Raw genomic sequence first — 22,954 nt, forward strand, 5'->3', positions numbered from 1 at the left:
CAACTTAAACATTTTTTTGGATGCTACTCTGACTCTTGAGCTTCCATTTATACCCAGATGACTGTACACGTTTAGTGGCAGTTGCCCAAGAAAGCTGAAGAAATGTGGTGACACCCAGTGCTTAGTGGTTATGCCCCTGATTTCTCCATCCATCCATTTTCTTCCGCTTATCTGTAGTCGGATCGCTGGGGCAGCTGCCTAAGCAGGGAAACCCAGACTTCCTTCTCCCCGGCCACATTAACCAGCTCATCCGGAGGGATCCCGAGGCGTTCCCAGGCCAGCCGAGAGATGTAGTCCGTCCAGTGTGTCCTGGGTCTTCCCCAAGGCCTCTCTCCAGTGGGACGTACCCGGAACACCTCACCAGGGAGGCGTCCAGGAGGCATCCTAACCAGTTGCCCGAGCCACCTCATCTGGCTCCTCTCGATGTGGAGAAGCAGCGGCTCTACTCTGAGCTCCTCCCGGATCACTGAGCTTCTCACCCTATCCCTAAGGGAGAGCCCGGCCACCCTGCGGAGAAAACTCATTTCGGCCGCTACCCACAGCTCATGACCATAGGTGAGGGTAGGAACATAGATCGACCGATAAATCGAGAGCTTTGCCTTTTGGCTCAGCTCCTTCTTCACCACGACGGACCGATGCAGAGTCCACATCACTGCAGACGCCGCACCGACCCGCCTGTCGATCTCCTGCTCCATCCTTCCCTCACTTCTGAACAAGACCCCGAGATATGTGAACTCCTCCACTTGGGGCAGGATCCTATTGCAGACCCGGAGAAAGTACTCCACCCTTTTCCGGCTGAGGACCATGGTCTCGGACTTGGAGGTGCTGATTCTCATCCTACCCCCTGAATTCTTATTGCAAAAAAATACATGATTCACAAACATTCTTGAATGGGTGGATGGTGGCCTGATTTGGGTGGCCGTCCAGGGGAACCTGGTCCTGAGATGCACTTGGGCTCCTAGAGCCCTGGGCAATTTTTTATTTTTATTTATTTATTTTGTGTGTGTGTAATTTTTTTTTTTTATTTCCTAATTTTTTTTACAGTTTGTCTGTCTTGTCGTAGGTGCTTCTGATTGTCAGCTTTGTTTTCTTACAGATGTAACAGCGTTTTTTTTTTTCTTCCTGTTTTAGATGAACAACTGATGCTGTTACTTTGTGTATCCTTTTCTCTTTTTTTTGTTTTGTCTCTGCTTTTCACTCTTTTACTCTTTCATTTACTCCCCCCACCCTCATCCCTTCAGCATAAAAATATGTAAAGACAGTATTAGTCAAATTAAAAATAAAGAATAATACTTGAGAATAAAACTTAAATTATCAAGAGGTCCTTACGTCCTCTATGATGGGGATCATCCTCTTGGAAAAGCAAATGTGTTCAGCATGCACATCAGCCAGACCACATCTGACGAGTCAGTAAGAGAAAAATCTCAGGCTGTAAATCACAGATGCTTCATGACTAATAAGAACCTGGATGACAGGCTGCATTAAATGTCTCATACTGAGCTCACCATACTGTGATTTAGGATGAATGTATCCAGCAGAACTACGTACAGTTCTGTGATTCCCTGCTGACCTGAACATGAAGCTGTACAGTCAGCTCCATAGAAGACCTACACTGAAAAAAGCAATTTTGGAGAGAGGTAAATATAATCTATGTAAATCGAATAAAATGTACTTGATTATTGTAGGTAGCCAATGAATTAACAAGTAAAGGGTAAAATATACACGTGCTACCTGTTTGTTAAAAGTAAACCTTGTTACATAGAAAAATAGGGTAAAATATACCCAGAAGCCCGAGTCCTGTGATCCACATCGCGCATGCGCCAGACCGCGTCTTTTTGACTGCGGGACCGTTACCTCCATGGACAACTTCCTCTGCTTCCCAGCCGCCAACAAACGCATCATGGACTGTCTGAACTATGAAAAAGAAGGTAAGCTAATTGCATACACCTATTGACGCTCCGTAACATGCTGCACCACTGTTCCGTTTTCACACAACATCTCGCCAATGTCTGAAATCCTCACACATAGTTATTTGTTATGCTGTTATATTAGTTAGCATAGCTAGGAGTCCTGTCTGCAGCAATCCTCTTATAGCCTAAACAACTGGTCAGCACTACAATCCCTGCATGCTTGTGTACTGGGTAAGTGTATCTCTGTTAAAGATAGATTGGCATGTTGTTAGCTGCAGTTTGTAAGCAAAACATTCAAACTGGGTCCCTACTCCAGTACAACTGTGAAGCCCCCTGCCCCAGACAGCAGCAGCAGTTGTCGGGAGTAAAGCAAAAGAAAACACTCCTAGTTAGGCCCTGGAACAGTGGGCCGATGCTTAGCCGTCACCGCCAACGGGATCCTCTTGAACGAGCAGGAGGGCCGTTGTGATGAGCTGTGAAACAAGCTGCTGTACTGATGTTTGCATGCAAAATTGAGGGGATGCTTTCTAGAATTTTGTCCTACAAGGATTACCGTAGTGGCAGCGGCAGGGTGATGGCAAAACTTTGTTTTAAGATGCTGCTGGACGTTGTTCGGACGCCTACAAAATATCCGTCTGTAAGTGTCGTGTTGTATTAAGGTGTTACTTTACTTCTAATACTCGCGGGACACACTTTTGTGTCTAAAAAATGAGGATAAAAGTAAGACGCTAAAAGCGCTAGCTTCCCTATGGGTTTTTCAGTGCAGATTAGCATATTGCTAATCGTTAGTTATTTGTGTGTTTTCCAGTTTGTAGTTTAGCCCAAAAAATAATTTGGGTATATTTGGTACATATTAATGTCGAATAAATGTTGTTTATGTGATATGTTTATGTTTAGAGAAATTACAATCTGGTTATAATGTGCAAATATGCATTTGCAAGATAGAGTGGAGGCTCCTTCCACATTAAGCCTGAAAACCAAATCTGCAAGATCAGAGTCACACATGAATTAATCAATAAAAGTTGTGTTTTGATTATATTGTATGCATGTAGACCCTCACTATTTTTCCCCTCTCTTCAGGTACTCTCATTTGCCCTCCTCGAGCCAAGACTCACTGACAGACCACCCTGTCGTTAGCAGTTTTGGGGATAACCCACCCACCTGGTGTATCCTGTATATTGAGTTAAGGTATGTAAGCTTTATAAATAAAATAAACCGCATTGACCTTAAAGGGATAGTTACCTTAATCAAAGGCCTCAGGTACGGAAAAATGAACTGGAAATGCAAGTTGTGTAACTTCACAACATCAAAAAGATCAGAACTGTTGAAGCACAGCAGGCTAATACATGGGCATTTTGGTCGAATCCACGCCATACCCTGTCTCTATGAGGATTGTCCTTGCACCCTCAGGACATGGCTAAAATCTCGAAAATATGCTTTCCCGGAAATCGAAGTCAACACGTTGAGGAGGAAGCATCCAGCTGATGCAGTCCCATCAAAAAACGTAAAAAAAAACCAAAAAAGCAGAAGTTAATTACCTCCCCCCACACCCTCCTGGCGAAAGCCAAGACACACTGGAGCAGGAGAGGCTTGAATTACTTGATGAAGTGAAGAAGAAAAACAATGCAAAGATAATCACAGATAAAATGAGTAAAACCTTCTCAAGCCGAAGAGTCGAAGTGGTGACCCTCAGCCCCTCTGTGAATGTGTTTAAAGAAAGATGGCCAGCATTATTCAGCGAGGCTCAGGTGAGAATGTTTGTTAATTTTTTTTTCTAACAGGATACATTCATGTGCTTACTTTGAAATCTGCCTGTCATTTAAAGATTACTTTTTTGTCCCTTTGCTCACTAGATCAAGGAAGAGTTCTGTCGTATAACGACAATTTCCTTAGAAGAAAATTTCATGATGAAGCTTGATGGGTACACCCCAGGTCTCTTGAGGCTTATACGTGCTAAAGGAGGAGCTGCTGGTTCCAAGATACGCCCTCTGCTGGACTCTCTAAATGATGTATGTTTGACTTTGCACAAGGTTGAGCTCCAACTTGGCAAACTACAGTATAGTTTTAGCAATCTGTGAAATAATTAAAAAAAGATGTTTAAGTTTTTAAAGAATTCAGTTTTTGTATGTAAAAACTGAATTGTATGTGTATGTAAATCGATGTGTTCCATTGACAGTCTTTTCACTAAATTGTGTCTCCTTACAGGCACAGAGCATTGAGAAAAAAAGGGATACAGTTGTCTGCTGCCTCATTGGCTACCTCGGTGAAAGACAAGAAGATCTTTTCCATGACTGCCAGGTATGTCATTTTGATAACAGGTGACTGATTAACTCAAGGAATATTTGTGTCTTCCTCTGCTCTCCTCTTTCATTTTCTCTCTGCTCTTCTCATCTATTCTTTTAATTTCTTCCCCTCTTCTTCTCAGCTCTCCTCTGGTATACACTCGTCTCCCCTTCTCCTTTCGTCTTCCGTCCACTCGTCTCTTCTCCCCTTTACTCTACAGAAAAAACTAAAATGTATTGGAACATCATCTTAAATAATAACATGTAACTTAAAGATGTGTATGCTTTTTGTTTCTATCTTTTTAACATGTAGGAATGTGAGGACCACACAGACAACACAATGAAGGTGATTGTGAAGCACAACATCACGGCTGAGGAGGATCCATCAGATGTGTCTGTTGTGATTGAAGGAAACACTGTGATGGAAGGATGTGGAAGTCGAACAAAAGCATGTGTTCTGCTGATGGGACTGATATATGCACTCAACCTGGAATACCCAAAGCAGCTGAAGAACACGTTTGAAACTTTTCAGAAACTTTTTTTGGAGCTTGACGGTGCAAAACTACTGAAGAAGGTCCACAGCCTCAAAAGTAAGCTCATGCAATAGACACACAGACACACACACACACACACACACACACACAGACACATCATTGCTCTGACATCCCAAAATTTACAGAAAAGGAATACCATTAGGAAGTGGCCACCCAGGTCAATACCACTGAGTGTAGCCTGAAGAGATCTGATCTCTTCCTCTATACCCTCCTCTTCCCCTTTTGTTTTAAAGATGTTGTTGTTGTTCTATCCTTATCTAAGTGTTTGAGACTGTACATGCACAGGAACAATATTGTTGAGTTTGCGTGTCTGCTTTTGACTGTTAAAATAGAATAAGTGACCTCTGAATGTTCTGTCTGCATTACCCAGTTTTCCAGAAATTATATTTGAAGCTGTAAGCTAAGTGAACTGGTTCATTCCTTGAAATATTGTGTGAAGATGTTATATTACATTTTATTCTGTGTTTTTATGGATCATTGCTACAACAAGGCAAACAAGGCAGTTCAGATATTTGTTTTATGAATGCACCTATACTGCAGATTTGGTGAGTCACTGTAATGTAAAACTAAAGAGGCACAAGAGTTTGGACACAAAAAAGTCATGTGACTGCACATCTTTTGGAGCTGTGCTCTGATCTTCTCACTTCTCTCATTTCTTCTGCTCTCCATTCTTCTCTTCTCTGATCTCTTTACGTTTCCTTACTTTTCCTATTGTCTTCGCTGCTCTCCTCTTCTATCTTCTGCTCTGCACACTTTTCTTCACTGCTCTGATTTCCCCACTTCTCCTTTCCTTTTTTTTTTTTTTTTTCCTTTTTTTCCCATTTCCTCTCTTCTCTCCTCACTTCTCTGCTCTCCTTCTGCTTTTTCTTTTTGAGCAATCGGGATGTGCATATGTGTGCATGTAGAAACAACAGTTGAAGCTGTTAGTTCTGTGAGTTGTAAAGCATTTTCATATCTTGAAAAGATGTGTGAAGCTGTTTGTTGCATTTTACTCTGTGTTATTTGATCATGTTATGGATTAAAAACATCGAGATTATAATCAACTGACAGTCTTTTCTGGGGGTGGGGATCTTACCTTCTCTGAATAAGTAATGGTTACTCGCTGATATTAATTATTTTTGAGTAGTGATATTTGGGGTAAATTTTACGTCTCCTGAATAAGGAATACGTACTCCCTGATGTTAATTAACTTTGAATAAGTATAAGCTCAGAGAGTTGATTTTACCCAATTTTAATGAATAAGTAAGAGTAAGAAATTTGAGCTATATATAACCCAATTTATTTAAGTATTTGATACCCTCTTTGTTCAGTAATTTTCTACTCAAAATAGGGAATTAAATCTACCCAAAAAAAGTGGATGCAAATTGTTACCTCAGATTTATTGGGTAAATTCTATAGGTTGCTTTTTACAGTGTAGATCTAGATTTTCTGGTCTCCTCTCAAATGAGATGCATCAACCTCAAATTCCTTTGCCACTCATTTACCACCAAGTCTGACTTTTAACCCATACCTACACAACACCACACAACTCTGTACAGAAAACCTGCCTTTAGCACTGTGACATTTGCACAGACTCCCATCATGCATCTACTCTGCTAAACACTGCACCTGATCAGACATAACAGAGCATCAGAACCACCGCAGGTTAAAGTCCCATCTCCACTCAGATATGCACGTCAATCTACAAGGAGATAATAATCCAATAACTATCAATCACCAGGTAAGATTTAAACGTACAAATATGATAATCTGATTAGATGACTCATTTAAATGTAATCAGGAAGACGTCAGTGTGCATTTTCTAGAGCTGTTGTAGCCCTTTGCTAAACACTACATGGGTTAATGAGATAAGCATTTCTTCCTCCTGTTTTATTTGAAGCTTTCTGAGTGTCAGAGTGAGGTAGCGCATAACTGAGAGATCAGCCCAGCTGAGTGAGACCACTGTGAACAGAACACAGTTCACTTCCACACTGACGGAGTCCTCCTGTGCACACGATGATCGTCTTCACCTCCACGCTGGCTTTACTCTGCAGTAAGAACATCTTTCTCTGTTTTCCTTGTAGAAAGACAATAAACTACACATTTACAGTGCATGATTTGAAGGCACAGTTTGTTGAATTTGAACTTCATGAATGTTTGTCCTGTTTGTTTCAGGTTGGATCTCTGTATCAGTGTCAGAGTTTCACACTGTGGAGGTTCAGCCTGGTGAAGAAGTCACACTGATCTGCTCTAACTTTAGCAGAATACCCGTTCACATACTTTGGTTCAAACTTGTCAACGAACCCAACGCTAGCTGCATCTCCTCTATGTTATCGTCTGATTCCAATGCTAAGCTAGGTGATGAATATAACAACAGTAAATTTATCATGACTTCCAATAACACAAACATCTTTCTGAAAATCAAACAACTGGAATTTTCTGACTCTGGACTGTATTTCTGTGGATATTATAAAGACGAACACCCGGTTATTTTTGGTGCAACATATTTACAGGTTCAAGGTAAGATTGTCATTAATATTGTATTTATTGTCAAATCAGGCCAGTGCTGCTGAATATAATATATATATTTTTTCTCCTGTAGATGTGGTTAATGGGTTAGCCAGTGTGCTGAATGTGGTCTTTGCCTGTCTGACTGTTTTCCTGCTAATGGTCGTCATCAGTCTGGTTTTCAGAATCAGGACATTTCATACTGGTTTGTTTTCATTTAAACTGAAAATTCAATTTACAAATATAAATAAATAAATAAATAACCAGATGAACTGTTGTTGTCATTCAGCTCAAACTGAGAGACAGAGTCCACAACACAGTCAGGTAATCATTTTCTGATTGATAAATACTTCATGTTTAGACTTATTAATATGCTAAATTAGTGATCGATAAACTTTCATTTCCAGAACCTGGACTCGGATGCCCTGAACTACACATCTCTGAGTTTCCCTCTCAAAGCCAACAGGACCAGAACATCAGCACTAGAGACGGAGATGGAGACACATGTGGTTTATGCTGCTACGAGATAGACTCACCAACCCAGTGACTGCAGCTCAGAGGGAAAATTATCCTTTGACTTTCTATCTGTTAGCGAAGCAGTAAGATGGAAGAGGTGTGAGCAGAGGTCTGATCACATCCAGATAGAGTTGGAGAAAATATCATGTCATATAAAACAGGAAGAGGCATCACATTTTAGTGGAAAAACACAACACGAGGACTCTATTAACCATGTTTCTATCTCCAGATGTTTGGCTGAGAAATACCAAGATAACAGCCAATGTATGCAAAAGGTTCTTCTTCACAGCAAAGCCGCATTGAGATTTTTCACTGTGGTTTCAACAAACTGCAAAATTAAATCTCAACCTTGCTGAGGCTGTTAGCTGTCTGCATCATAACCACGAAACAGCGGTACAATGAGAATTACTCCAACACGTTATTTAGCTCTGAATTGTGGGTAAAACATGATGGAACTGATCAGTAATCACATGTTGTTTCAAGCATCATGGATAGATTGTAGCCGAGTCCTGGTCTGATGTTCAGAAATGTGTAAAATAGGAGTTTTATATTCACAGATTTAGTCAAATTATTTGTACTTTTCATGTTTTGGATGGAAATGAACACAATACTGAGCAGTAAAAAGAAATTAAAAAGAAGAAGAAAGAAAGAAAGAAAGAAAGAAAGAAAGAAAGAAAGAAAGAAAGAAAGAAAGCTCATTTTATACCCAACCCTGGCACCCTCACCTGTCACCAATTAATTTACTGATAATTAAACAAGGTTAAACAAGGTTACTTGTACATTATTTTTCTGTCTTTCTTTACCTCTCTGCCAATTTTTTCTGCATGAGTTGCTGAGATCATGTTCATTTTTTTAAATGAAATACAATAAAGTTGGTGAATTAAAACCTTGAAAGTCATGTCATCCTTTATAATGAAAATTAATAAGAAGAAATTGTGAATTTTAGTTTAACAATTGAACATTTTTGCCTACAGACTTTATATTAACTGATTTGACTAAATAAAAATCTCAAACAATATTTCACAAATTACTTGCTACAGCTAAAGAAAATGGGATTAATCATGTGAAAGAGAGAGTACTTACATTTATAAAAAACACTAAAAGTTACAATTTAATGTGTAATGAACTGTAAGTTTCTGTTTATTATGACTAATGTGTTATAAAGGATGATGCCATTCTTTGTCTCTTCCTACTTGGATGTGGGGGGACCTCTGTTGTTAGTGGCCTCTTTGGTGATTTTTATACTTTATACTTTTATACCATCCAGACCCACCTTCTCCAGCAGAAGCTGGTCGCCATGGATGTGCATCCTCTCCTTGTGGCCAGGATTATAGACCACTGTTTTTGTGAGGTGGGGAAGCTGTATGGGGCTCCACAGGGGACTGTGCTCTCACCCGTCCTCTTTGCCCTTTGCACCACTGACTTCCAGTACAACTCAGAAACATGCAGAAATTCTCTGATGATACTAAAGCATCAGGAGGGGGTAGAGGAGGAAAACTGGAGCCTGTTGAGAGACTGTGTAGCACAGTGTCACCAAAACAAGTTCCAGCTGAACATCTCCAAAACCAAGTAGATGGAACTGGACTTTTTTTTTACTGTTTTACTGCAGCTGGTTCTGGACTCTGGGGACAGTCCTGGAGCAGAGGATCTTGACCAGGGTCAGCCTTTCAAGACCACCTTCATGATGCAGAGGAACAGACTCCAATTGTATATGAGACTTTCAGTAGCCTAAATATTTACCCGTGCTGCTTGTGTTTTTAGTGCTTTTTTTTTATCATTTTTATTTATTATCTTAGTAAGTGAGCTGCAGACTACGTTTAATTTTACTTGAGATTAATAAAGTACTAAAGTATTAACATCAGTATAAAACAAGCTGGCTTACAGAAAACACACACAATAAATTATTTTACTGTGTAAAAATCAGACATGACAGAAGAGGTTGGTGTGCATGAACAACAGATCATTTTTTTATTACACATTAATCACAAAGTTTTTTTTTCATTTCATTCATAGTCTACATAGAGAAATGTAGTAGGATTAAAATATCTGATTTTTTTTTATACATTTTAAAACATCAAAAAGATTCTATAAAATGTCTTTCAGTTAAAGCAACACCTATCCATTTTGATTTCATCTTATCAAGTCCACTTTTTCTAGTTTAAGTCTGACTCTAACTCTGCTTTATTGTTGCATCTGTTTCATTTTCAGCTGTAGACAAACTCATTTGCATCTGAAACTTCAAAGTCATGAACGGCTGCTGAAACTCTTGTTCAGGTTCCTCCTTCAGTCTATCTGGTGGCAGCATAAACAACATTTGGCTCCAGCTCTCTTTTTCTTCTTTGTTGGTTAAAAGTCACTGATGAGTAGTTCAACTCATCAGAGTCAGGGTTCTGTAAGACAAGACAGGTTTATTTATACAGCACATTTCATACATAAGGCTGTACATGATCAGAAGAAACAGACAGGAATATTTTTCTGGTCTTTGAGGAAACCAGCAGCAACATTCTGGGTTAATTTCAGTTTTCTTGTTTTTTTTTTTTTTTCAGAGACCTGAACAATAGTCTAGGATGCTGAGCCATCAGCCTTCTTATTCTAGATCTATTTTTCAGATGGTAAAAGACTGATTTGGTTCCTGCTTTAAAAGGGCGCAACTGGTAGATTTTTGCACTTTGGGGCCTCCAAGCGAAGGCTAATTCAGCATTCCGCTATATTGCTCTAAAAGTCTGATCTGACATCTTTAACGTTGCTGACAAAGTTGGAGACTAATCTTTGTTTCCAAAGAGAGTTTAATCTTTATTTAACTGAAGAAAATTCTGGCACACCCAGCTACATACATCTAACTTTTGTGTCTAATGTGTAGACTACCTTAGGGAGACAATGATTTAGTGTTAAATATTGCTGCTATAATTATAAGATATTTTCTTTCCTTGGTCTAATCTAGTGGGAGCATGTAGAACAATAAGGAGCCCAGGATGGAGCCTTGGATGCATGACATCTCCATTTGACCTGCTCTATAGTTACCAACTGACACAAAGTAATCCCCGTCCTTCAGACAGGATTCAAACCAGTTCAGCACCAGACCAGAGATTCCCACCCAGTTTTCCAGTCAGTCTAAAAGGATGTTATGTTTGACCATATCAAAAGCTCTAGATGAATCAAAACCAGACTGATGCCACTAATTAAATTCACATGGATGTCTTTATCGACTGTGATGAGGGCAAGTTTTAGTTCGGTGATATTTTGACAGAAAGTCATCAAAAAGTGCAAAAATCTTTGTAGAAAAACATCTTATACAGTTATACAATGAAAACTTAGAGGATTTGAGATGGGCCTGTAGCGGTTCATTACTGAAGTGTCCAAAAGGCGCTTTTTAAGTCGTAATGTAATCAGGTTTGTGGGAAACAGTCTGAGTTAATATACACAGAAAACAGAAAATAGTAAATAGCATGCTACTGCAGGTTTCAGTGCTGTATATAACAATGAACAGTGACAGTGGTTAATCTCCTGCATTTTGATTAACAGAATCCCAGATTGATGCAGAATTATTTAAGAGCAAATATTTAAACTGTACCTACCTCACTTTGTTGTGGACGTTTTTCTTTACCAGCTGCACAGAAACACAGAGAACAAGAGAAAGAACAAATAAAATGTTAAAATGTGTCTGTGTATCTTTCTGATGAGGTGTTCTTTATGAGAACTTTAGAAAGTAGTTTAAATTAACAGTCAGAGGTTAAATATTCAGTCTCCAGCTGTTTAGTTAAAACAGGAAAAACCAGACAACCAGCTGCTACACCTGGAAGAAAAACCACCTGCAATATCTTCAGGAAAATAAAGCAGACAATCATCAGGAGCACCTTTAAAAAGACAGACAAGCTGGAAAAAAATCATGAAAAATATGACAACTGAGATTGGGGATTAAATACAAGTATAAGAGAAGATATTAAGGAAATGTTTGGATATTTTAGACTTTTTTGTGGCAAACCATTTCAGGTTTTTGTCTTTTTGATGATGATGCAAAGGTTTAATACCATCGCTGAGCTTCTGATGTGTGCAATGCATACTTATTTAGAAGAAGTTTAAAATAACTTTTAAACTTTTGACCGTTGAGATAGACGAAACGTCCCAACGATGAACAACCGTAGCAGAATCATCTAAACTCATCCCTGTGTGGATAGAGGTCTCATACGTGTGAAAGCAGCAGGACCTGATGGCTTCAGCCCCAGACTGTTGAAAGCCTCCACCAGCCAGCTGTGTGGAGTATCTCAGCAGCCTCTTTACAATCTGAACCTGGACCCTCAGAGATTCCCAGTACTGTGGAAGACATCATGCCTGGTGCCAGTATCTAAGAAAACCCTTCCAGTTAAACTAAAACTCCATTTTCACTAAAGGACCCAGCTCGGTACAGTACAGGACAGTTTGCTTTTTCCCATTTTCACAGGTTAAAACTGGGAAGGGTGCCAGAATATGAATACACACACACACACACACACACACACACACACTATAGATAGATAGATAGATAGATAGATAGATAGATAGATAGATAGATAGATAGATAGATAGATAGATAGATAGATAGATAGTTCAAGAAGTAGGTATCTCGATATCAGAAAGATGCAGTTTTTAGAATAATAAAACATCACCCTCTATTTCTGTTATGTTCTATGCTTCTTTTTCATTTTATGACTTTTATAACTTCAAGCTAATATCTCTCTGTGAAGCGTTGGTTTAAGGTTGATTGACTGAAAGTCAGCATGAGCTGGGCGGGTCTAACAAGAAGACATGCGCTCGAGAAGTTTAATTACAGAGAGGTTGCAGAGGTATGTTCATCACGTGTGATGGGGATGAAGAGGTGGAATGATCATTCAGGCGGCTTAACTTGTCTGACCTGCTCTGAAGCTTAGAGCTCAGTAGAAATGCAGGCAAGATAGAAATTAAATAATATTTATAATTGTAAAATAAATAAAATTGTATCATTTTGATCTTTGGATATTTTGTAGTTAAATGTACACTCAGAAGGCAAAGAAAGTATTACTGAAGACGTGTGAAATCCTCGTAGAGAGGTCTGAACTCTTTAAACTAAACGTTTCCTTGTCATGCTTCTTTTCAGTGTTCATACATTGATGAACACATTAAAATCAAGCCCCCTTTTTAAAATACAGATTAGAAAAACACAGTAGGACAAAATGGATTCAGCATCTTTAAGAAATACCTTTCTGAAGTTTCTTGATTTGAAGAACCAAACCAACGATGATGGTCATGAAGAAAACAGTCAGACCCGCCAGAATCCCACCCAGCAGCTTCATGTCTACATCAAGCTTTTCTATAACAACATGCATTAATCCAGAGTTAATGCAGGACTGAGATGTGGATAACTAGTGGTTATAATGAAAGAAATCTCACTTTGAGAATCACTGGTGATGTCATCTAGTTCATGGGAGCCTTGTAATAAAATGGAGAAAAAGCGTCTGAGTACCCAGGAAGTGATGAAAGTCAGTTCATTTCTACTGTTAATGGAAATAACAAGAACATAGAGAATGAGATCATTTACTGTAATCTTACCTTTCACATGTAAATGGACCACACTGAGATTAATGACTGCATTTTCATAAAATCCACAGAAATAAAGTCCAGAATCAGATATGTCCACCTTTTTGATTGTGAGAAACACAGTAGAGATGTTGAAACTCATTTCAAATGATCCATCTTTAAATCCGTCGCAGTTTTCAGGTTTGCTGTGAACACCGTACATGAAAGAGATACAACTGAACTTGGTTGTGTTGACCAGTCTGTACCAGAAAAATACAGGATTTTGTTTGGACGTGTTGGAGCACGACAGTGAGACATCTTCACCAGGACGGACCTCCACGATCTGAGACCCAGAAACTGAGACAGAGACCCAACCTGAAACAACAGCAAACTCATTATTTATTTTCAATCAGACAAAAGAAGCTTTGAATGAACTTTTAAAAGCTGACATAGTTCTGGGATGAACATAAGTGTGCTTGAGAATAATTCAGAGCTAGAACTTACTAAAGCTGCAGAGAAGTAAAGCTGTTATCAAGGTGAAGGTCTTCATGGTGTGTTGACTGCAGCAAAGTGATGTCCGCTAATGAACTGTAACCCAGTCAGGATGCTTTCAGTGTTTAGAGGCGTTAAGAGGCGGAGATTCTGTTGCTTGAACTGACCTCATTAGTGCTTTCAGGAAAACATGTTCCAACGCTGAATGTTGCTCTAAAATTATACTTTCACAGCTTGTTATTTAATAAAATATAAAGTATATAAGACGCTCAAAATGAACAACGTCTTGCAAAAGTTTTGCTTCTACAACTTTGAGTCAATGTTCAGACTTTGTCTCATTTCGTCAACACAACTATTATAAAGGTGGAAAATTGTGTGTTTTAATATTAAGTATGAACTGAGACCAGATGAGAGAAAATTTTCCATAAATTTTGTCCATCTACTTTCAGGGACTATTTCCTCATTTCTCATTTAAATCATCTCCTGCAGGTCATCGGCCCTGTTGGTGTACCATAGTGGAAAATGTTACTTTCCAGAACCTTCCCTGGTCAGTAAACCAGTTAACCTGGTTTCCAGGTTTAAATTGGACCTTTCAGCTGTTCTTATACAGTTCCCTCATGGACCTTTTCTCAATATGCGTACTTTAGGCCCCAGTACTGTTCCATTTTAAAGAACGCATCCAGACAAGTACGCTGCAAATTCCCAGATGTGTACTTGCTCCACCCATTTAAACCAGAATCCATCCATCCATAATAACTATCACCTGATGGAGTAATGTTATTCATCTTTCTTTACTCTCAAATCAGGAACAGATCTTTACAACACATTTTTCAAACATCTGTACACAATATGGTTTTTGTTCCCTGAGTATCAGAAGAACTAAAACAGTGGATGTAGACTACTGTTATCAATGAATATGTGACTCTGTCAGTATTTCTGTTTGACACTTGGCTGAGAACCACTCCAGTGATAGTTGAAGATCATGTCCCAATGAGGCAAACAGGACTATATCATCTGCATAAAGCAGAGATCCAGTCCTGAGTCCACCAGACTGGACCCCTACAATGTTGCACAGAGAAATTCTGTCCATAAAAGTTATGGACAGAATCTCTGACAAAGAGCAGCCCTGATGAAGCCCAACCTTCACTCCCCAAGTTTTTGCCTCAGCAACCACTAAAGCCACATTCCACCTGGCCTACCGGCACCTCTAAGCTACGCTAGGCTAAGCTAGCCTGTGGGAGACCCACAGGCTACAAAGGCCTGATAGGACTCCTTCTTCGGCTTGACAGTATCCCTCACCACCAAGGTCCCACTATCTGGTTTGGAGGTTACCATGACAATAAGCACCAACTACCTTACCTTACAGCTCAAGTTAGTTGCCTCAACAAAGGAGGCTCTGAATAAGGCCCCTATGGAATCAACGTCCCTTGCCTCCCTCATGACCTGGTCTCATTTAACTCTGCTCCAACTCCATCCAGTAATTGGTTCTGCTGGTTTACTGTAATGGAAAATGTTAGTTCCCAGCAGGCTCTTTTGCAGGTTTAATCTTTAAGAGTCCTTAAAGTGGTCCTGTGGACAGACACTCCAGTATCAGCTGGGATGCTAATGAAAGTCTTGACTACAGTATGTCAGATTTTATATATAAAAAATCTATTTACTTCCCAATTATTTGCCCATAAACATGTACATGATCGTAAAGGGCCTGTAGGTGGTAAAATCTACATTAAACATCAAAGTACAAGAAAACATCATTCTGAGCATGCTCAGTGGGCTGATTCTCTAATAAACTGTGTAAAATATAGCTTTGTATCTATCTTTGTAGCAGCTAAAGTTATGTCCCAGTCCATCTCCTTTATGCTACTTTGTCTTTATCTGTTAAGAGACCTCCAAGGATGCTGTTGCACTTTGCAGACTGCAGCCTGAAACACATGCATGCAAAATGATCACTTCATAATTAACTTTGGATTATTTTATTATCAACTTCCCTCTAAAAGATCTGTTCCTCCTTCATTTTGATAAACTCTCTTTTAAAATCACTTCCCCTCCATTTAAGCAATAAACTCTTTCTCCCCACTCGTCCTCACTCCCCCCGGGTCTAAACCCAGTGTCTCTGTGTGGTTCAGCCTCCATCACTTGTTTTTGTTTGTTTGCTTTTTCTCACTAACAGAGAAGTCCTGCTAATTTTAGATGCTGTGCTGTGGTCTGAGCAGCACACCAGCTCTCTTCCTGTGCAGAGATGTATATTTCACACCTCCACCGCCCACAATGAATGTTGGAGCACAGCAGAATGATGTTGTTGCCCAGCTTGGCCTCCGTTGATTAAATTTATTGTTCAGTTTTTCTGAAGCAAGTCTTGACATCTGTGGTCCAGTTTTGGAAAATGTCCATGTGTCAATGTGCATTAAACTAAACATACTGATCCCCATGGCAACTACCAGTGAAGTCCTGCTGTTTTCAGATGTGATCAGACACCACTGTGTTGTCTCTTCCTGTGCAGAGTTGTAGATTAACACCTCCCCTCTGCTGCAGGCCATTAGATTGTGAGTATTGGTGAGTATCACCGTCAGCGTCCCAAATCTATCTTAATATAAACTCACCAGCCACTTTATCAAATCTGACTGTGGAGACATTCTGGTCCAGACAACTGCTGCTCACTGGATATTTTCTCTTCTTCAGACCATTCTCTGTAAACCCTAGAGATGGTTGTGTGTTAAAATTCTAATCCTCAGTTTGAACTTCAGCAAGTCTTCTTCATCTTGTCATCATAACTAAATGCTGTCATGTGATTGGCTGATTAGATATTTATGTTAGTGAGGAAAAATGTGAGAGTCAACCTCTTTATTTTAGCTTTTTATGACTAAACTTTAAGGCATCATGTTGCATCTCAGGCTTTCCTGCTGTTTTATTACTTATTATAAATCATAAATATGTAAATCCTGCAGCTTTAATTTGAACCTGGTCATGTTTTTATACTTTTCCTAAAGATTTTTGACTTTAGAGGTCCGTGATGTTTGTCTCAGATGTACTGAGACCACACTGAGCTGTCTCTTCTTGTCACACACTGGAGTGTGTGTCGCTCCTCCCACAGCAGACCTCTGGACTCTCTTCATGAGAAAGTCTGACAAGTATCAGCTCTGACTCCTCCTCTACCACATCTCTTTTTTTTTTTTTTTACTTTCCAGCACGGTAGCAGCAGAATGATGGTCTGGCTGCTGTGTTGTGCCGAACAGATTTTCTTTGCTAAGAGGAGCTTTGTGGATATAAGCCTCGTATTGATAATCTGATTTTATTCTTTGTTTAAATTATTGTTTTATCTTATTTATTTGGTATTATTTATGTAATCTTGTTGAACCTGACTGGACGGGACAGAAAAAAAATTATAGTAATGAAGAGAAGTATAAAGGAAAGTGGGGAAAAAGGAAGAGGAGACAAAGATAGAGTAGATAGAGGCAACGACCTTAAATCCAACCCAACACCAAACAACCAGCTGCTACACCTGTACAGAAACACAACAGAGAATTTCCTACAACTTTTACAGGTAAATTAAGCTGACAGTCATCAGCAAGTTGAAAAAGTAAAACGGTAACAAGATGTATCACAACAACAACCAAAGTACCAGAAACACACACATTAAAAACATAAATAAATTAATAAAAAACACCCTAAATAATGCTAGCTAGTGTATAAGCCCACTGGACGACTCAGTAACTGTGTCAGCATGCAGAGGATGAGGAATGAGGAGAGATCAGAGATGAGTGTGATCCTGCAAATATGACCACGTCTCCATGGAGGCTAGAGGCAGACTAGGGCGGCCCAGAGACCCGGGTGATCAGCAGCGATCCCGGAGCACAAACCCAAGCCACCCCACCATGAAGATGACCCCAGACCCACCCCGACAGCAGTAGAGCAGAGCCCCAGTCAGAGCCCCGTGGTCCCAAGACCACCATCATTCCCTCCTCTTGTATATCCTCTTCCATGATGGGTGTTGTCTTTTCCAGCTGTTGCCCAGGTTCTTTTTTCTAGATTTTAGATCGGTTGCAGGACAACATTGTTATGTGTGTGTTGTCCTGTGCTGATATTATCAGAGCCACCACACACAGTATGTGTTATGTGTCATGTAATAGATGAAAAATCTCATCAGATTAAAAAATCCTGATGTGTGTACCAGGCCTAAGACCGTGAGGATCATGTGTGCAGAGTTAATTACCATCACACCTCTAACATGATCTTTCTGTACTCAGAAACCAGGTGGACAGATGGATGAAGAAACATTCAGTTTATTTCTACCAGCGACTCTTTGACACACAAACAGAAACGTGTCAGCAGATGAATGTGAAGAAGCCTGAAGTCCACTCTGAGCTGCAGCTCCAGCTGCTTCCTGAGTCTATCTGGTGGCAGCATACACAACATGTGGCTGCAGATGTGTCTCTGATGCAGGCCTGCTGCCTCCTCTGGCTTTGGCCTGGAAACTTAGAGCTGCGTAGTTCAAATCAGCTGAGTCCATGTTCTGAAAATCACATTTATTCAGTCACAACGTCAATGAGTTTTTCAATAAATATCTAAAAAATATTGATTTGTTAAATGGGAGATTAATTATATTTATATAGAGCTTTTTTAATCTGGTTGATCCCTCAAAGGGCTTTCATGTGATCACTTCTAATATATCTAATATAAAATATAGAGCAGGACAGAAGTTGTTTAAATGATTCATGAAAAATAAAATAAAATAATATATTGATGTTTGATGATACTATAGTGTTTTTTTGCATGGACACTTTTAGACACGAAGGTGACCAGAAGGTAGTAAATTCATCAACAGATTCAATGACATAAAACAAAAAACTGGACTTTAAAAATGCGTCTAAAAATGGAAGTTATTGTGAAAATTCAAGTCACTAGTTCCAACACAGCCGAAATGAGTAAAACAAAAGAAGAGTTGAGAAAAATAAACAAAATGTCCTGAGAAGGGCTGAGGGTTAAAATGTGAACATTACATCAGCGTTTGGGGATTTAAAGAGCTATTATGACTATTTTGACATTACAGTAGGAAAATTCCCTAAAACTGGAATTTAAGTATAAAAACATTTTAAACGAGTTAAAATTTGCTGAATTCAAACAATTTTAAAATCAGATCGCAGTTTAGTTAAATAAAATGTTCTCACCTCACTTCTTCCTGGCTGCTCCTCCTCATTCGCAGCTAAAAGACAAATAAAACATGACTGACTCCTTCAACATGGATTTATCCATCCGTTTCCATGACGATGTACTAAAGTATAACCCAGCCGTACCTTTCTGAAGTCTCCAGACTCTGACGGCCAGAACAACGACTGTTACAGTGAGGAAACCAGTCAGAGCACCCAGGATCACCTTCATCATGTCTGTAGATCCATCAGCTTCTACAAAATATTTACAGTCAAACATTTAAATCTGCTCACTTCAGATGTGCTTGATACTGAAATGATGAAAGAAGGAGGAACCTTACTTTCTGAGTTCAAATCGACTCCATCAATGGATTTATTTTCACCTGCAAATGAAACATTTTTATTCATGTTTATATCTTGTCTTTAGTTTTCTTGCTCCTGTAACAATAACTTTGAGATATTCAGTTAATATATGAGGAAAATCTAAGGTTAACGTATCAAACATGAACGCAGTCTTACCTTGAACCATTAACTCTGCTGCACTGACAATGACTGTATGTCCCTTCATGTAGAATCCACAGAAATACAGACCAGAATCAGAGAAATCCACTTGTTTAATCCTCAGAAAGACAGTGGACATGTTGGAGCTCATCTCAAATTTTCCATCTTTTAATCCATCACAGAGTGAAGCTTCACCTTCAGCTCCATACATGGCAGAGATACAGCTGGGTTTGGTTCTGTTCACCACTCTGAACCACTCCGTCTGGGTTGGAGATGTAGAAATGTTGGAGCACAGCAGAGTGGCATCTTCACCCTGCTGGACCTCCACAGTCTGAGACTCACAGATCCAGCCTGAAACAAGCAGCAGAGAAAACACATTCATTCTAAGCTGATTACAGCAATTATTTCAACATTTATCTGGAAGTTAATCAGGAAAAAGCAGTTACTTCATTAAAGACATGGTTGTATTTAATGCTGAGAACACGGCTCTTACTGTGGCTGCAGAGAAGTAAAACTGTTATTAAGCTGAATTTCCTCATTCTGAGCATCACTCTGTCACATTCAGACCGCTTTATATTGAGGACGGGGTTTCATTAGGAGGGGGCGTGGTGTTCAAAGGTTCATGTTAGACGACTCGAGGACTACAAAACCTGTTCTCTGTAACATTTGCTCCGCCTGATGTCTCTATTCACACAAGTGGATGTTGTTCAGGTTGATGGAAAATGTCAGATTAACCATTGCAGAATTTTCCTACAGCTTCATGTTGTGCTGCATTGTGTTTACTGAGAACAAAGTTTACCCTCACAACAGAGAAAGATGATTATTGCTGTAATTTCCTCATCTACACGTGTGACTGCTGCTTTTTCTCTGATACTGGACTGATTTAGACTGTCTGGGATTTCCTTCATCTCCCCTCAGTTTCTGTATAACTAACTCTAAGTACTGTCTCCACTTTCTTGGAATAATAACAAGCTTGTTCATGATGAATGGACTCCAACAAACCTCACCCATGGTCATGAGGTCTGGATAGAGATCCTAATGAGACTGTTGAGGTTTAACAGGATCTAGTCTACTTGTCAGCCATAATTAATAAATGTCCATGGACAATTATTAAATTTAGTAAAATTATATAATTCCATTTCACTTAACAGATCTTTGTCCACGTTAAATTCTGTGTTTTTAACTGCAGAGCAAAGCTAAAGCACCTACTCAAGCAACAGCAGTCCAAATCATTCTACGTATTTCTCAGACGTATTTAGCAGGAGGAATATTTTATTCCTTCTTTCTTCAGTTTAGGTATAGTTCCCTTTACTTGCATGAGAGCCCAGCCAATCATTTAAGTTTAGTCCTCTATAAACACAGATTTCCTCACCTCCATTACCATCTTGTGCCCTGCAGCCACCACCAAAGACAAAGGCAGCTCATCATCCGGTTAGATTAAAGGGTGATCGGCTGCAATCTGCCCTCTCTCTAGTACCTGTACTCCTCAAGGACTGTGAGGTGGGTGTGAAAGATCATGGCTCATCCTTCCCACCCCGTTCACAAACTTTTCATTTTTTTCCTCTCTGGCGGTCCATCAGGACCAAAACCTCACGCCACGGAATGTAACCCTGAAGATACTTGAATAAGACAAAATCCAGTTTTGTGGTACAGGCCTCGGGTTGTGAGGGGTTTTCTGTTTGTCAACCAAGGCTATTATAGTTAACGAAAACTAAGATAAAAAAAAAAAACATTCTCGTTAACTGAAATAAAAATAAAAACGAGAGTTTTTAAAAAAAACGAAAACTGAAACTGTATTGTGTGTTTACAAAACGAACTAAAATGAAAGCAAAAATGTCCTTAGTTTTCGTTTTTTGTCAAGTTATTTCATACATATGGCCTCGGGGTTGATATGAAATCTATTTACTTTGCTCTGCCGGATTTACGCCAGGTGTCTGCGTCGTACGGCACCCGAAGGTCCGTGACGTCACATGTCAACCGCGCCGGCTAGCATGATGCTGCTGAGAAAGTTAGGAGAAAGCGAGGGGAGTCCTATTTGGGATTTCTTTTGTTATGACCATGCCAAAGATAAAGTGCCTTGTAGAAGAAGCAGGTGGTTCAATATGTGGAAGGATAAAACACGAATCTGAAATTTGAAAAGGTGCACAAGAAGGCTAACCAGGAGTACCTGGGCCAGGTAGCCCTTCTCCCCCCCTCCACGGAAAGATAAGCTTCAGCCAGGCCGAGCAGCATGGGGAAGGAACATGAGTCACAGACACACTCTCAGTTACACACACACACACAGTCTCACATGTACGCACACACACATGCAAACAGACCTACACACACAGTCACACACAAAATCTCGAAAAGCTGAATTTGAGAGGCTTAAACTCGTTTTTGTTTACAATGTTGGACAGCAGGTTATGTATGTTTAGTACAGAAGGCAAGGCAGTTTATTTGTATAGCACATTTCACGTACAGGACAATTCAAAGTACTTTACATAAAACAAAAGCATTACAGATATTAAGAAATAATAAAAGACAGCAACACATAGCAAGAATCACAATAAAATCATAAATTACATTAAAATGATTAAAAGCAAGATAAGTTAAAAAGTTACCGTGCAGATTTCATGCATAGGTGCATGAGAAAAGAAATGTTTTTAACCTGGATTTAAAGATGTCTACATTTGGTGAAAGTTTAATCTCCACTGGCAGTTTGTTCCACTTGTTTGCAGCATAACAGCTAAATGCTGCTTCTCCATGTTTAGTCTGGACTCTGGTTTGGACTAGTTGACTGGAGTCTTTGGATCTAAGAGCTCTGCTAGGTTTATATTCTCTGAACATATCACAGATGTATTCTGGGCCTAAACCGTTCTGGGATTTGTAAACAATCAGAAGGGTTTTAAAGTTTATTCTTTGACTGACTGGAAGCCATTTTAAAGGTTTCAAAACTGGTGTGATGTGTTCAGATCTCTTAGTCCTGGTTAAAACTCTAGCAGCAGCATTCTGGATGAGCTGCAGACGTTTAATGGTCTTTTTTTAGGAAGTCCTGTTAAAAGACCATTACAGTAATCCAGCCTACTGGAGATGGATTCATGGATGATTTTCTCCTGGTCTTTCTGGGAAACTAAACTTTTAATTCTGAAAAGAAAATAAAAGCACATTAGCATCCAGCTGAGATACATCAGTATCTTAACCAGCTGCTGGCTCTGTGTTCTACCAGACACGTTCACTTTCAGTGTCTAAAATATTCACAGCTTTATCATGTCCAGTATAACATGTGAGGTCCTGTACTGATAATCAGCTGCAGTGGTTTGTACTAAAGTTGCTGCACCTCTAGTTCAATTCTTTATGTAGTTAATTGTGAATTGTTTCATCTGAATGAATTAAAGCTCTGGTCTAGACTTTGTTGGGTTGTTGAGGTTGATCATGATTAGTCAGATTGAGCTCATTTAGACTCCTGGCTGCCAAGGACTGTGAATTGTCTCTTAAATGGATTCATGTTATGTTGATGTGTGTCTTTAGTATAATAATAAAAACTAGAAAATCTGCTCTAA

The 22,954-nt window shown here is 39.5% G+C and overlaps 1 protein-coding gene across 2 annotated transcripts in view; it reads right to left on the bottom strand.

The window, feature by feature from the left end:
• LOC121639905 overlaps positions 1 to 19,951 on the bottom strand; it is a 45,438-nt gene extending 25,487 nt beyond the window's left edge. Inside the window, exons 1-6 of one of the 2 annotated variants that reach the window (XM_041985504.1) lie at positions 19,906 to 19,951; positions 19,431 to 19,763; positions 19,253 to 19,294; positions 19,059 to 19,166; positions 18,933 to 18,967; positions 18,042 to 18,277 (exon numbers count right to left, since the gene is read on the bottom strand). In XM_041985504.1, the coding sequence (XP_041841438.1) occupies positions 18,155 to 18,277; positions 18,933 to 18,967; positions 19,059 to 19,166; positions 19,253 to 19,294; positions 19,431 to 19,763; positions 19,906 to 19,951 (687 nt within the window). In that variant the 3' untranslated portion in view covers positions 18,042 to 18,154. Of the gene's footprint in view, positions 1 to 18,041; positions 18,278 to 18,932; positions 18,968 to 19,058; positions 19,167 to 19,252; positions 19,295 to 19,430; positions 19,764 to 19,905 lie in introns of those variants that run through there. The other variant, XM_041985505.1, reaches the window with a different exon arrangement.
• Positions 19,952 to 22,954: the final 3,003 nt, after the last annotated feature.

The sequence above is a fragment of the Melanotaenia boesemani genome, chromosome 5 (genome assembly GCF_017639745.1).
Source record: "Melanotaenia boesemani isolate fMelBoe1 chromosome 5, fMelBoe1.pri, whole genome shotgun sequence".
Classification (NCBI taxonomy): domain Eukaryota; kingdom Metazoa; phylum Chordata; class Actinopteri; order Atheriniformes; family Melanotaeniidae; genus Melanotaenia; species Melanotaenia boesemani.